This window comes from Oncorhynchus mykiss, chromosome 12 (assembly GCF_057628025.1).
Source record: "Oncorhynchus mykiss isolate SJ-2025 chromosome 12, ASM5762802v1, whole genome shotgun sequence".
NCBI classification, from domain to species: Eukaryota; Metazoa; Chordata; class Actinopteri; order Salmoniformes; family Salmonidae; genus Oncorhynchus; species Oncorhynchus mykiss.
In genome coordinates, this window is record NC_143033.1 from 81,481,427 (window position 1) to 81,496,208 (window position 14,782).

Consider the following 14,782-nt stretch of genomic DNA (forward strand, 5'->3'; position numbering starts at 1 on the left):
TAATTACATCTAAAACACCCATATCATTAGGTCCAGTAAACCAAACTCTTGAACAGCTACTGTATTGTCAATTGACAGTTTTCCATTCTGAAGCTGTGTGTATTACTATTTGTTAGGATCAACTTTCCTTTGCAGATGGTCCCCAGTGGTGGACTTGCTATGGAGTGAAGGATTTCAGAGAAAGAAAAAGCCAGTGGATCACAATCCATCTCCCCCTGAGTCCCTTGGATGAGTCATCTGTGTGCGCAGCGCAGGGGGGCTGAGGTGAGGAGGAACGTGCTCTGGGGCGAAAATACAAACAGTTGGTTCTCACTAGTGTAGAGCAACACCATCGCTCCCATCATTGGCTGTTGTCATGACAGTTGCACACGCATGTGGCAGAATGCTCTTTGTAACAGGTTAGATGTTAAAGCCAAAACCCCACGCATTACATTTGCTTTGTGGTGACAGTTTAATAACGCTCCTGTCACAGGAGGTTGGTGGCACCTTAACGGGGGAGAACGGGCTCGTGGTACTAACTGGAGCTGGATCAGTGGAATCGTATCAAATATATCAAACACATGGTTTCCATTTGCTCCGTTCCGGCCATTATTATGAGCCGTTCTCCCCTCAGCAGCCTCCACTGGCTCCTGTGTCTTTGTTTCCCATGCTCTCGACACCCACCCATGTCTCTGAGATGTGAGCGTGGAAGAGAAGGAAGAAAACTGCCTGATTATCACACTCACTTGATAACACAAAGCATTTGTTAGCGCAGTGATTCATAGAGATGAGAGTACGGAAAGCACAAGATTCAATTAAGGTAAAGATGTACATGATCTAGAAATAAATCAATTTAGCTCCTTATAACCAGCTTACAATATCCTTGCACAAGCTTTTACCTGGCTTGGTGGTAAAACAGTCCAGATTTAAACAGTTATTTAATAAAAATGGTTTAAGAATGGAGAATAAACCTACATTGCAACTCTTTAATTAGACAAGCACGCTAAAACCGATACAATATGTACAAACAGAAGTTCTGACATTCTAAGCAACAAAACACAATAACAAGTAGCCTAATCACAATCAACTCCCATGGCCATTAGGATCATAAATGTGAAAATACATGTTCCATTTTCCACCCAGATAATGTGCCAGTCAGTTTGGATTAAACCTTTGTAGAGAATTAAACATAAACATACAGAGCATTGTGTGTGAGCTGATACATTGAGCAGACTGCGCTCATTGATAGATGTCAGGTTAAAGAGTGTTTTGTAATAGAATAAGCAGCAGACAGTGTATTTCAAGGCATATTATCTCATTCAAAAGGGGAGAAATTCTGAGTTCCATTATGCTTGGAAAGTTGTCCTTGATACTCTTGAGATATTTGTCAAAGCCACGTTCACAGTACATGGTTTCACTATCACACATTTACCTCTGTCACAAATAATTACAAGTATCGCAAATTGGCAACAGCAATTCCCATCAGACCAATCAGCGTAATAGAAGGTAATGGGGAACAAAAAAAAGCAAAACATAGCATTTGAAACTGAAATTGAAACAATATTAGAATTGTGAAAGCAGAGAGCTGAATGTCATTCTGGTGACTTCCCCAGGAATCAGACACAGCTAATGACAGGGTAGGTACCACAGTAAAGCAGCTAGTCCAGAGGGGAGAGACCAAGGAGCCAAATGACAGAGAGGAGGATCTATTTTGGCTCCTTTTTTCACCTGGCATGGAAGCCTAGCAAGCAGTGGCCTTTAGCAAGGTTAAGCAGTGTCATAGTTATCCGTGACCATGTAAAATGTCACCAAGAGACAGAGTGAGGTTTGCTAGTCATAGCTGTGTAGACAATGCCCATGGGAATGGAGTGTCAAGCTCTAATGCATTAAAGGATAATTGTAGTCATAGCAACACATAACTGTCTAATTACTTTAATTGGACAGGGTCCATTTGAATAAGATAAATGCTATTAAACTGGTACTCAATGACTCTCCCGCTGCAGAGCTTTTAAACGTTGTTACTCACTGTTTCAAATCACACTACAGGTTTTACAGACAGCTTTCCTCATTTGTAGATCCGCAAATATACACCAACCATCCAAGGGTGGCCAGATAGCAAATTTGGGTCAGCTCCTGGAAATGACTACAGATAAAAAGAATATATCAAAATGGAAACGTTCTGTTGTCCTTTTCACTCTGTCCAAAGGATAGTACCTCAGGTACTGCAGCGCCAGCTCTGCCCAGACTCTGTCGTGACCGGGAGGTCCGTGGGGCGACGCACAATTGGCCTAGCGTTGTCCGGGTTAGGGAGGGTTTGGCCGGTAGGGATATCCTTGTCTCATCGGGCACCAGCGACTCCTGTGGCGGGCTGGGCGCAGTGTGCGCTAACCAAGGTTGCACAGTGTTTCCTCCGACACATTGGTGCGGCTGGCTTCCGGGTTGTATTCGCACTCTGTTAAGAAGCAGTGCGGTTGGGTTGTGTATCGGAGGATGCATGACTTTCAACCTTCGTCTCTCCCGAGCCCGTACGGGAGTTGTAGCGATGAGACAAGATAGTAGCTACTAACAATTGGATACCATGAAATTGGGGAGAAAAAAGGGGTTAACATTTTTAGAAAGGATAGTTAATTGGTTACAGACCAGAATACTTATTTTGACCATGGTGAAGAAGATATGTGTAGATTTATGGACTTGGCTGAGTCAAGTTGGCCTTTATCAGGAAATGATCAGCAGGGTCGTTCCACAAAAAGAGTGCCTTTTGCATCCCTTTGATATTATAAGTAGAAATTGTTCACCAATGTTGAATTTTAAAAGCCTGTTATATCAAAATTCTAAAATTATGATTTTTTATATAAATAAAGACTTAGAAAAGTGCAAAAAAAATCAGCACTTAGACATGTCCCTCCGTGCACAATCTGTGACTTATTTGAAGATTTTCATGGGGCGGCAGGTAGCCTAGTGGTTAGAGCGTTGGGGCAGTAACCGAAAGGTTGCTAGATCGAATCCCAGAGTTTACAAGGTAAAAAGCTGTCATTCTGCCCCTGAACAAGGCAGTTAATCCACTAGTATAGGCCATCATTGTAAATTAGATTTTGTTCTTAACTGACTTGCCTAGTTAAATAAAAGGTTAAATTAAAAAGACAAAAAAAAATAAAAAATTCACCATCATTGTAAAGCCCTAGTTATTTTGTTGCTTTGACAAAGTAATTTCTGAAGATTGTTATTTATTAGTGATTAATTTACGTCTGTCCCTCATTTTAAGGTCAACCCTGTTACGTGAACTCAACTCTCGTTTCAATATGAAGTTGTACATGTGCTCTTTATGACAGAATGCAAAAAAAATTTGAAATCTAAAGTTGTTGTTTTTTTACCAAGTTACACTTCTCAAAATGCACTAAATTGGTGCAATGACCCAGCAATAGATTAATTGATGGGAACACAGTCCCAACCGTCACTGTACATATGTTTAGGGTTATAGTCGAAGTATGAGAGCTCTGTCTGCCCACAATGACCCCATCCAGAAATCAACAACGTGTCTCAGTCTCTCCTCAGGGCAGGGAGTCTACATGACAGAGCATGTGAAGCCGCAGCACTCCTTCAGAAGGGTGAGACCGGTTTTGGTGACGAAGGGAGTGGACGAAGTTTGCTGGGCTTTGGAGGTCATCCTTCGGTCCTCTGTGACATCTGGGGAAAAAAGAGACATCATTATCATCAGCATTGTTAATGTTGTTATCATATTTTAACTTGGTTCATTCAATGTGTCTTGGACTAACTGCACAAAAGGAATCTTCATATTTGAACCTTGACTACACAGCACTATGGTAACACATTTGCACATACCTTTTTTCTTCAAGGTCTTGGGGAATTTAGACTGCAATAAATCTGCCATTTCTTTGTCCTCCTCTCTCTCCCTGTTGAAGGAGATTTAGTGGTATGAGCACAGTTAACAAAAAGGTAAAATCTTCCTATATCTTTCATAGCCACTGTTGCCAACAAACACAGTCATACACAAGCACGCACACACAAAATAAATAAATAACCAACTGGTTAGAGACAAAGAGGCATACACGAACAGCTCCGGCATTTGTTGTTATGTGTGGATGGTGTGAATTCACTTTAACAATATCTCATTTTCTCTTCGTGATTTTCTACTGTCAACATCACTTTACTGTAAATTATTAAGTATCTGCTTCCCACGTATCCCCCACCTTTCCGAGAGCTGTCAAAAGTGTCACTCAGACTTGTAGTCAGAGAAGCAGGGATGCCTGACATGCAAGATAGATAATTTAGCACTGTAAACAAATGCAATGTGGAAGGGGCTTGCTTCCTCTGTCATTTACACTAAATATACACTGAACAACACAACACTCAGCCCAGCCTCTAGAGAGAATACAATACCCAATAAACTACAGAAGTGAAAAATACCCTTTTAAATTCACCTCAACAGATCGATCGCATGGGTTTAATTCCCATTGACATGGAAGAATGTTCCCCAACTGGCTCAGATACAGTATGACTCAGAGGTGACAACAACTGAGTCACGAATAGTAATGGTCAATAGATGCTACTTCGGCAACATGGATAGTTACGGTAGCCCTTGCCTTTAAGAACATGGCCCAACCCTCCTTGCCTTTAGGAACATGACCGCACTCACCTGAGCCTCTCAAACTCCACGTCATCCACCAGGAAGTCCCTGGTCTCCACCAGCTTGTGGATCTGCTGCAGCAACTCCTCCTCCCTCTGCCGGTCCTCGTTGGATTTGTCTGTGTCTGGAGTCATACAGACAGTATACATGGAGTGGTCATACAGCAGTCACAGACAGTTCATATAGTAATCATAGATGTTAGGAATCATTAAGCACTCATACAGCTCCAGTTCAAGATTAAGAACCAGGCAAATTAATCTTAGGCTGATGGATCAATAACCACCAGATGACTGTGTATGGTGTTCCTGTTATAATACTGAGAAAGTGGCGTGGATAGCATTCCCACTGGATCTAACCTACCAAATGTGAGATAAACCAGAGAGAGGCTGGGGCTGAAACATTGAAATGATAAGCTGAGATAATGAGGACGTTCTGCTCCAAATCTTCCGCTTGTTTGTCCTGCAAATCTTTTATTATTGGCTTTCATAGAGCACTACCCGGACCATAAGCCCTTTTGATGCAGATATTCCCTCATTTTCTGGCACAGCGAGTGTGTGCTCTCTATAATGTGAATTGAACACCTCACACAAAAAAAAGATGCCATCTAGAAACCAAAAGGGTTCTTTGGCTGTCCCCATAGGAGAACCCTTTGGTTCCAGATAGAACCCTTTTGGGTTCCATGTAGAACCCTTTCCACAGAGGGTTCTACATGGAACTCAAAACGGATCTACCTGGAACCATAAGGGGTTCTTCTTGGAACCAAAAAGGGCTCTCCTTGGAACCAAAAAGGGATCTCCTTGGAACCAAAAAGGGATCTCCTATGAAGACAGCCGAAGAACCCTTTTGGAACCCTTTTTTTCCTAAGAGTGTATGGTAGCCTACCTGAAACAGACACCAGCTTCTGAAGTTCTTTTTTCAGCCGTGTGATTTCCTTGCAAAGCTGAATGTCGTCCATCCTGAGGGAAAAAAAATAGAGGAATCTATTTCATTCTCAATCATAAACCACATTGATATACTTGAAAGGCAATCTCTCTTCACAGGCGTTTAGTATGACCCAGGGGAAGAGAACCCAGGACGAGGTGAGAATCGGATCCTGTCACGTATCGACTGTCAGTACAGGGGCTGTTCTTCTCCCTGTACCACACTTAAGTCTGACACTCAGGAATCAATCCTAATTGCTTTTATTGACAGAACAACTGAATCCCATACAGAATGCTTCCATACAGAGGACGGAGAGATTGTGGTCTTAAAGATACAATCATGCTGGCTCCAGTGTTGAGTGGTCTCTCTGAAGACACTGTGGCTTGCATGTATAGCCCCACGCTAGGGTTATACAGACAGTCACTACAGTCAGACAGAACCTGCTGGGCAGTAATAAGGGTTGTGACATAGAGGACCTTCTGATGTGATCACCCTTCCCCTGGGACCACAATGAGCCAGAGAACCCTGCAGGTGTCCGGTCTACTGAGGCATAACTTTCCTAAAGCTCTCAGCTTCTGCAATAACTCCCCTATTAGAACGTGGTCAATATAACGACAGCGAATTATAGCAATTTAAAAAATAATTGCTGCCGAGTTTAAAATTTTTTTTTTTAAAAAGTGGCTGGCTGGCTGGCTGGCTGGCAGGCAGGCAGGCAGGCAGGCAGGCAGGCAGGCAGGCAGGCAGGGCTACTCTACATGAGTGTAAAGATAATGACTTCTATTTAAAAAATAACATTTGGTGACTTCACAAGCATTTCGAACACAGTACATTTACATGGCCAAATACATAGTAGAATGTAATATAAGCGATTTATAGAATATAAGCGATTTCCCATTTCAGCTTGGTAAACATAGATATGATAACAATAACCATATTAGCCTATCCTACAGACAGAAACCACTTGAGTGGAAATGGCGAACTAAATTAGCTTTCTCCTCTTCTCAGGTGGACTGAAATTATTGTTGGCTGAGGGTTTATTAGCTGAATTAACTCTGATACCACAGGGCCTCTGAGAATGAGTCACTCCCCATCTATCGGAGCTGCAGCTGCATCATATCTCATTTCACTAATTGACTCAGGTAGGGAGGTTTAAGTAAACAATACTGGTCAGACACTGAGGCTCTGGATAACTGGGCTTTTCCGTCAGACAATAAGAGGAAAATTAACTCCTAGATAAACATGCCCCAAGCCCTTTAAACACAGGAAATGTGTTATTATTTTCAAGCCACTTCATAGGAGTGACCAATACAGTACCTGCATCACAGCTTATTTGGGTGGAAATGGTGTACGTGCTTTAATATGGATTCCCTTTGTGTTGCCCTGTCATTGTGTCTGAAGCTGCATCCCGACATTACACGTTCACAATAAAGCACCTCGTGGTGCCTACAGCATTAAAGAATACACACTGAACTGCATACACCTAATGCACTGCATGCAAGTGAGAGTTCTCATTTAATTCCATATGTAAACCATGTCATGTTTGTTTTTAATTTCACTTCCACCTAGGTAGATAAGGAAACAAGCTACTTTACACATCAGAAACCTAACAGTAATTACTTTTCCACATGAACAAAGGTACATTGCTTGTTATTATGCTATCACTGTTCAGTTTCTCTCCGTTACAGCTGTGGTCAGCCTTGAAAAGGCCTTGAGCTCTGCAGCGACTGGCGTCAATATGCTCCTGTCCCTGGAGATGAAAGACGAGGAATCACAGATACAGTAAGAAGTGAGAAAAGCTCTCTGTGCCGCTGTGCTCATCTACTTAATGGTGAGCGGAAGTGCGGTTGTTTACCAGGCCAATAGTGATTATTGTTAGTGTAGAGCAGGGTTAGTGTTCAGTAATCATACTGATTCTCACAGAAATCCCATAGGATGTTTTACTTTGATTAAAGGGATTCTTATATGTAAACTCCAACCCAGAAAGGTCTTGAGGAGCAATAGTGAGAATGTAGCCTACTGTACGCATCGGTGCACATCTCCCCAGAAACTGGACCATCATTATCTTTTCTCTGAGTCTCTCCCCTCTTTCCCCTGCACATGTCACAATAATGAAGAAGAAACATTACAGCCAAGGGGATCGGACAGAGAGGAGTATAAAACGGTTTGTTTTTAGAACAAAGTCCATGTGCAGTGTTGAGACAAGTGTGCGGGCTGAGCTGGTAGACTAATAGGACAGCAGGCCAAGCGCTGCTGTCCTCTACACAGTCTTCGCCTTCATTAACAATCGCTAGATGCTGTCATATGTGGAGAGTCACCAAGTCCGAGGGGATCAACTCTAATGAGCCCTGTGAAAATCTGCTACAGTTCAACCACAACCCATTCCACAAGGAGCCAGGGCATGGATGTTATGCGAGACTGAAAAGGCCCAACATGTGTATCCTGTTCTTCTACCTCATACTAGAGGGCTTTGATAAATCACCAAAAGATGTCAGAAACTGAGTGTTGGTGTGATTGGATAGTTATTTTAAAAAATGCTCACATGTATCTTAGTTCTGATTCCCTCCGTACTAGAACATCACGTATCCGCTCGATTCTGAAAAGCTCCCCTTCAATGTGATCTATTGTGATGGTGGAGTCCGCCATTGAGACAATGTCTTCCTCTGCTGGAAGGGAAACAAAAAAACAAAGATACACTATATATACAAAAGTATGTGGACACCCCTTCAAATTAGTGGATTCAGATATTTCAGCCACACCCACTGCTGACAGGTGTATAAAATCGAGCACACAGCCATACAATCTCCATAGACAAACATTGGCAGTAGAATGAACTGTACCGAAGAGCTCAGTGACTTACCACGTGGCACCGTCATAGGATGCCACTTTTCCAACAAGTCAGTTCGTGAGCATCCGCACACAAGCCTAAGATCACCATGTGCAATGCCATGCATCGGCTGGAGTGGTGTAAAGCTCGCCGCCATTGGAATCTGGAGCAGCGGAAACGAGTTCTCTGAAGTGATGAATCACGCTTCACCATCTGGCAGTCTGACGGACAAATCTGGGTTTGGCAGATGCCAGGAGAACGCTACCTGCCCCAATTCATAGTGCCAACTGTAAATTTTGGTGGAGGAGGAATAATTGTCTGGGGCTGTTTTTCATTAGTAGAAAGAGGAGGAAGGGAAGCGCTACTAAGGTACACAATAGTACATTTTGGTAGATAGAAGGTGCTCTTTGGTAAAAGATGTAAATTGGTAATCAAAAAGAAAGGAGGACAAAGGCACTCTTCATATAATTAATTAAAATGCCTTTATTTTTTTTGGCATGTTCAATAGAAACACCTTTTTTATTTTTTAACCGAAGCGTTTGGGCAGCATGGCCTTCGTCAGGGAGTACAAAAAAGGAATAGAATGTCCTCTTTTGAACAGCTTTTCCAATTAGCCCTAATTGGAAGAGGGAGTGGTTACAAAATTGATTGGACAACACCTAGTAAGCAATACTATACACATTAAAAGGTGAAATACTGTAGCTAAGTTAAAAAAAAATACAACTCCAAGCTAGAAGTATCAGAAACTGTGGAGTACAGCAAGGATAATTCATTTTTTGGACCTCGACATTAGTAAAAATGACAAAGGTTGTTTGCACACATCAATCTTTAGGAAGCCTACAGATGGGCATACCATTCTGAGGGCAGACAGCTTTCACCCCAGAAGGCTAAAAGAGAATATTCCATATGGGCAATTCCAAAGAGTCCATTTGCGATCAGGAAACAGACTACAGTGTCAAATCTGCTGAATTGGAGAATCGCTTCTTGAATCAGGGCTACAGCGTTCAGGTTCTGAAAGATGCCGGTATAAGGGCTGGATTACTTGACAGAGAGAACTTGTTACGAAGGGGAGAGCCTTGTGATACATCAGAGAGAGAGTATTTTGTTACAAAATACAGCACTGAAGCAGAGAACATTAAAAGAATCATAAACAATAATTGGGGAATCATCCAAAGTGATACGCTACTACGCCAAGTCTTTCTTGAGCCACCAGTCAGTCATAAGCTTTAAGAGATGTCCTACCCTAAATTACAAATTAGTCCACAGTTATCTTCCGGGTGACTCTCAAAAAACGTGTCTTGACCACAAACCCAAGGGCTCCTTTAAATGTAACCTTTGCAACCATTGCAGTGATATTGCACAGAAGAAGTATTTTGTTGACACAGCTTCCTAAATGGAGTATTACGTCAAGCACTTCATTAACTGTAAAACCACTCATGTCATCTATTGATTGGAATGTCCACAGTGAAAGGTGTTCTACATTGGACGGACAAAGAGACGCCTTCAAGACCGCTTAGTGGAACACAAGTATGCCATACGGGTAGGCAATGAAGACTACCCCATGGCAAGGCACTACAAGTCCTTACATCATGGCAACCCTGCCTCCCTACAAGCTACGGGTATTGATCATATTCCGGACTCTATTAGAAAAGGGTACCATCTTAAACAGTTAAACCAAAGGGAAAGTTTTTGGATTTACAAACTACAGGCCACTAAATACCCTGGTTTAAATGAAGATATGGATTTCTCACCCTTCCTGTAGGGTTGTGATGGGTCCATTTGCTGTCATCCAGTGGACCTTTTGCTTAATTTGCCCTCAGCTATGGTTAGACTGTTGTTGTTCATGTTTTGTTGTTCTAGTGTACTATGGAATATATTGCTTTCTTATTCTTGACACTTCTCCCAGTCATATTTAAGGGTAGAACTATGCTCATGTGGCTGAATGGAAGCAAGTCCCTGCAGCAGTGTTCCAACATCTAGTGGAAAGCCTTCCCAGAAGAGTTGAAGCTATTATAGCAGCAAAGGGGGGACCAACTCCATATTAATGCCCATGGTTTTGGAATGAGATGTTCGACCAGCAGGTGTCCACATACTTTTGGCCATGTAGTGTATTAGCAAGTTATTCCACTGCTACATTGACATAGTACTGTGCATCAGCACAAAAATGGGAACAAATGACTGCTTATTCTGCTCACGCCACCTATCCCAGCACAACATGATCGTGTCATAGATGAGAGGCCAGAACAGAACTCCTGTCTTTTCAAGTTAAGTTTAATTTGTCACATTCACAAGTACAGTGAAATGCTTAACTTGCAAGCCCTACCCAACAGTGAAGTATTCAACATCAAAATAGTATAACTAAGAAAAAAATTAAACATGAGAAAAAATAAATGAGCTATATACAGGGTCAGCACCAAATGTACAGGGATACTGGAGTATTGAGGTAGATATGTACATGTAGGCAGGGATTAGGAAAAGTAACTGGTACCTGGATAAATAATAATAAACAATAACAACAATATTAAACAGTATGGCAGCAACATAAGTGGTGGGTGTGTGTCTTCAGCCTGCCTTAATTATAGCATGTATGCAGCACGCCTCCTGGGTTTCCTCCCCCAGTGGGACAGCATGGAGGGAACGTGCCTTTCTGAGTGGCACACTGCCAGGCTGGGCAGAGACTCAGTGGTGCGAAGACTGGCATGGCATGACGGCAGCTCTCGCTGAACAGTTGACTTCAGGATATTGATACATGCCTGAGTTTCATGAACAATGAGAAATAATCTCAGACAATGAGAAAGAAGACAGAATCAGTGACAATTAAAGTAGGAAAGAGATGCTGAGCACCCATGAACTAGTACATTTCTAGAATCTATAATGAACTGGTTAAGGTTCATGAGTAGACTGGTGCACTCATTAACATTTCCTAATTTGGCAGTGGTGCCTCGGAGGGGGCCGGTCTGTTTCATTGGTCATAGTCTGTGAAGCGCTGTGATTGCTACCGTGAGGAGATCCTAGTTTCCCAAGATGATATGACACACTGAATATAATCATCTCCATTATAGTCATCTCAACCTGCAGTGGCATAGAACTGTCAAACACTATACATACGTAAACAACGCATACACTGTCAAACACTATACATACGTAAACAACGCATACACTGTCAAACACTATACATATGTAAACAACGCATACACTGTCAAACACTATACATACGTAAACAACGCATACACTGTCAAACACTATACATACGTAAACAACGCATACACTGTCAAACACTATACATACGTAAACAACGCATACACTGTCAAACACTATACATACGTAAACAACGCATACACTGTCAAACACTATACATACGTAAACAACGCATACACTGTCAAACACTATACATATGTAAACAACGCATACACTGTCAAACACTATACATACGTAAACAACGCATACACTGTCAAACACTATACATACGTAAACAACGCATACACTGTCAAACACTATACATACGTAAACAACGCATACACTGTCAAACACTATACATATGTAAACAACGCATACACTGTCAAACACTATACATACGTAAACAACGCATACACTGTCAAACACTATACATATGTAAACAACGCATAACCAACTGGTGCATGAATGTATACTGGGCAACTACAACAATATATCATTTGGAATTAGGACTAGTTTACAATAACTGATAATCATGTAGATTCCTCTTCATTTGGTCTAGAAATGTTCCATCCTACAACAGACGATGGGTTGGATAATTGGAATAAACCATCCATTGCTCAGTGTAACGCTCTACAGACTTGCGCTACACTGGCTGGGGATGAGTGAAAGAATTGAATATGATGGCGAGGGGAATTTGAGGCAGCTTGATGACAAATGACTCGGATCTCAGTTTTGGATTAAAGGCTGAATGGCCTTCTTTAATCTATTGTTACAGAGGTGCTTTTCTGATCCAATGTTATTGTGTTCTTAGTTAACAGTTTAATGAGGCAACTCAAGACACCTCCCATAGTGAACTGCCCTGACGAGTCAACAACTCACTCTGACCACCAGCCGCCCAGTTAGACTCCTTACCACTGTGTAATCCTGCAGCCCACAGAAAGCCCAGTAATGCACCACTGCTGTTAATCCTGCAGCCTCCTCACAAACCAGCTATGACTCCTCCAACAGTGCTGCAATTGGCTCTTAATTACTTCACCTTGTCAGAAAAGACAACATTAGGTAAAAACAGAGGCCAAATCACTAGGGATAACAAGGCTAATGCAATCAAAAAACACACACATCATCATTAGCGTTTTAGCAGCTCCTGCTAGTTTTTTCTTTTAGGATACCAGTCCACTATACTGAGCCCCTCTGCATACCAAAAAAAAACGAAGAAGTTTAAAAAAAAAACGACTTCTTCAACCTCAGCTCAAACACCCTCGATTTTCATAATTTGTCCTACTAATTCCAAGCAAGGTCGCCTTGCCGCCCCCAGCCTTCAGATGTCATTTTAAAGTGTACTCCCCTGCCTTCTGCAGTGCACACCCACTACCGGATTACGTAAAGATCCTGTGAACGTTCGCTCTGTTCTATGCCTTGTTGCACCAAGTTCTCTTTTCAGAAAATAATTCTCACTCTCAGATCTAATCTATCTATCTTTCATCACGAGTCTTCCCGTCCTGGCTTTTACTCCTAAATACAGTAACATTATCCATGTTCATGTAATGATTCTACTAGTACAGAAGAAGAAAACAGATATTACACAAGAATATCAGATCACTACTCCATTCCACTCACCAATGAGTGTCCTTAACCCAGTCAAGTGTTGTTCATTTTATGATCAGCACATGGACCAGAGTAACATCGAGCCTTATAGCCATGAAGAATATGACAACACTTTGATGTAATCTGAATTACTGCAAGTATTCAATGTATAGGTGGAGCTCAGTTTGAGTATCATATAAATCTCCATAAAGTCTCCAAATCACAAAACATATTGGATTTTTGTAAAGAAAATAGACTAAAACGTTAGGATTTCAGCACCACGTTCTATCAAACTCAATTTTTCCTCATGCAAAACAAACTCACAGTAGAATAGATAAAAAGGCAGCCCGCATATATACAACTTTCTATGCCATGTACTGTATATAATTAAGCATTTTGCAAAGGCTCACCCTTCTTATCGGCTTTTCGATCCAATTTTGTTCGTTCCAAAGACCCATATTGTTTGGAGGATTTTCGCTCCTTTTCCATTTCTTCGGTTTGAACGACTTCAGGCTTGATAATGATAAATCAGTAGCAGATAAATACCCTTAGCCTACTTTAGGCTATTTGAAAATGAAATTACACGGCGCAGCCTATTTATTTACGTGGCCACAACGAAACACCATCACCACGTGGAGAATACATGTTGAACGTCGGCTGTGTAATTGCAGAATAGTGTGATTTCAGCACCACGGACACAACTCGAGTCAAATGACTGAAGTATAACGTGAAGCGCCACCGTGTGACTTGCAAAGGTAATGTTTGGAGGGGGATTAATATTCTACCACCTCAACATTTTTTAAGAATGAATAACATTCACATGTGATATCAACTTCCACCATTCATTTTCCATCATGCCTGATTGAGTTAATGCAGGAGCTGACATGATTTCATCCTGCAGGGCCTTTGAGGACTGACTGCTGAGGGAGCAGATGGTGCTGCTGTATAGGAAGCATCATCTGTGTTCACTGAATGGGGCTGCCAGCCAGCTCTGTCTGGTCTGGCTAGACTGGGCTGGCAGCAGGTGCTGCCTCTGGCCAGTAGGTGGAAGCACTCCAAACCCAGGGCAGAGTCACTTACCATATAAACTGATCCAGCAACTGTGTGCACACAGGGACTTCAGACTAAAGTCCTCAGTAAAGAGCAGTATCCTATAGGCCTACAGTACACAGACAGATACAAATATAAAAGAGTTCAGTCAATTTCATGAGGTGACAATTCACCCCCCCCACCCAATTTAAAAAAAAAATAATCTCAGGTCAGGATAGTGCGTGAATAAGTCAACAGTATGAGGTGGACGTAAACAGAAGGACCCCCGTCTGAGACCGACTGGTCCGGTTGGAAAACAAATATTTTACTTGTGGCGCCTGCTCAGGCTGATAGCGCCTTATCACTCAACTGACTGTTTTCTACAGGCATGAGTCATGACAGACAAGGCCAAATACAAAGATTCAAGAGGAGTTCCACATACTGCTGACCTTTGCTTTGTTACATTAAGAGGCGTATTGAGGCGTATTGACACAAGAAGCATTGGGTTTCCCGCTTGTGTTCTTTAAAAACACTACAAGACATTTGACACTACACTGTTGTGAGGTATTGACATATACTGTCCACTGCATTGACTTACAATGTATCAATAAATATACTATAAA

General features: G+C 41.9%; 1 protein-coding gene across 2 annotated transcripts; it reads right to left on the reverse strand.

Moving 5' to 3' along the window:
* Positions 1-951: 951 nt before the first annotated feature.
* Positions 952-13,905, reverse strand: LOC110538503 (bMERB domain-containing protein 1-like). Of its 2 annotated transcripts, none has more exons than XM_021625357.3 (6): positions 13,541-13,905; positions 8,085-8,208; positions 5,507-5,580; positions 4,634-4,748; positions 3,820-3,890; positions 952-3,663 (listed from the first exon to the last, which is right to left on the reverse strand). In XM_021625357.3, exons 1-6 carry the CDS (start codon positions 13,617-13,619, stop codon positions 3,542-3,544), a joined length of 585 nt encoding a protein of 194 aa, XP_021481032.1. In that variant the 5' UTR covers positions 13,620-13,905; the 3' UTR covers positions 952-3,541. The 2 variants fall into 2 exon arrangements, with proteins under 2 accessions (XP_021481032.1, XP_036794484.2); XM_036938589.2 differs by lacking the exon at positions 13,541-13,905 and adding an exon at positions 8,403-11,493.
* Between the last annotated feature and the right edge of the window lie 877 nt (positions 13,906-14,782).

Excerpts from the sequence above, each read along its gene's own strand:
- LOC110538503 (XM_036938589.2), bottom strand. The coding sequence starts at position 8,526 with ATGGCGGCGAGCTTTACACCACTCCAGCCGATGCATGGCATTGCACAT. Across the intron at positions 5,581-8,084 it reads GAATCAGAACTAAGATACAT|GATGGACGACATTCAGCTTT; the intron begins GTGAGCATTTTT and ends TTTTTCCCTCAG. Across the intron at positions 4,749-5,506 it reads GAAGCTGGTGTCTGTTTCAG|ACACAGACAAATCCAACGAG; the intron begins GTAGGCTACCAT and ends GTATGACTCCAG.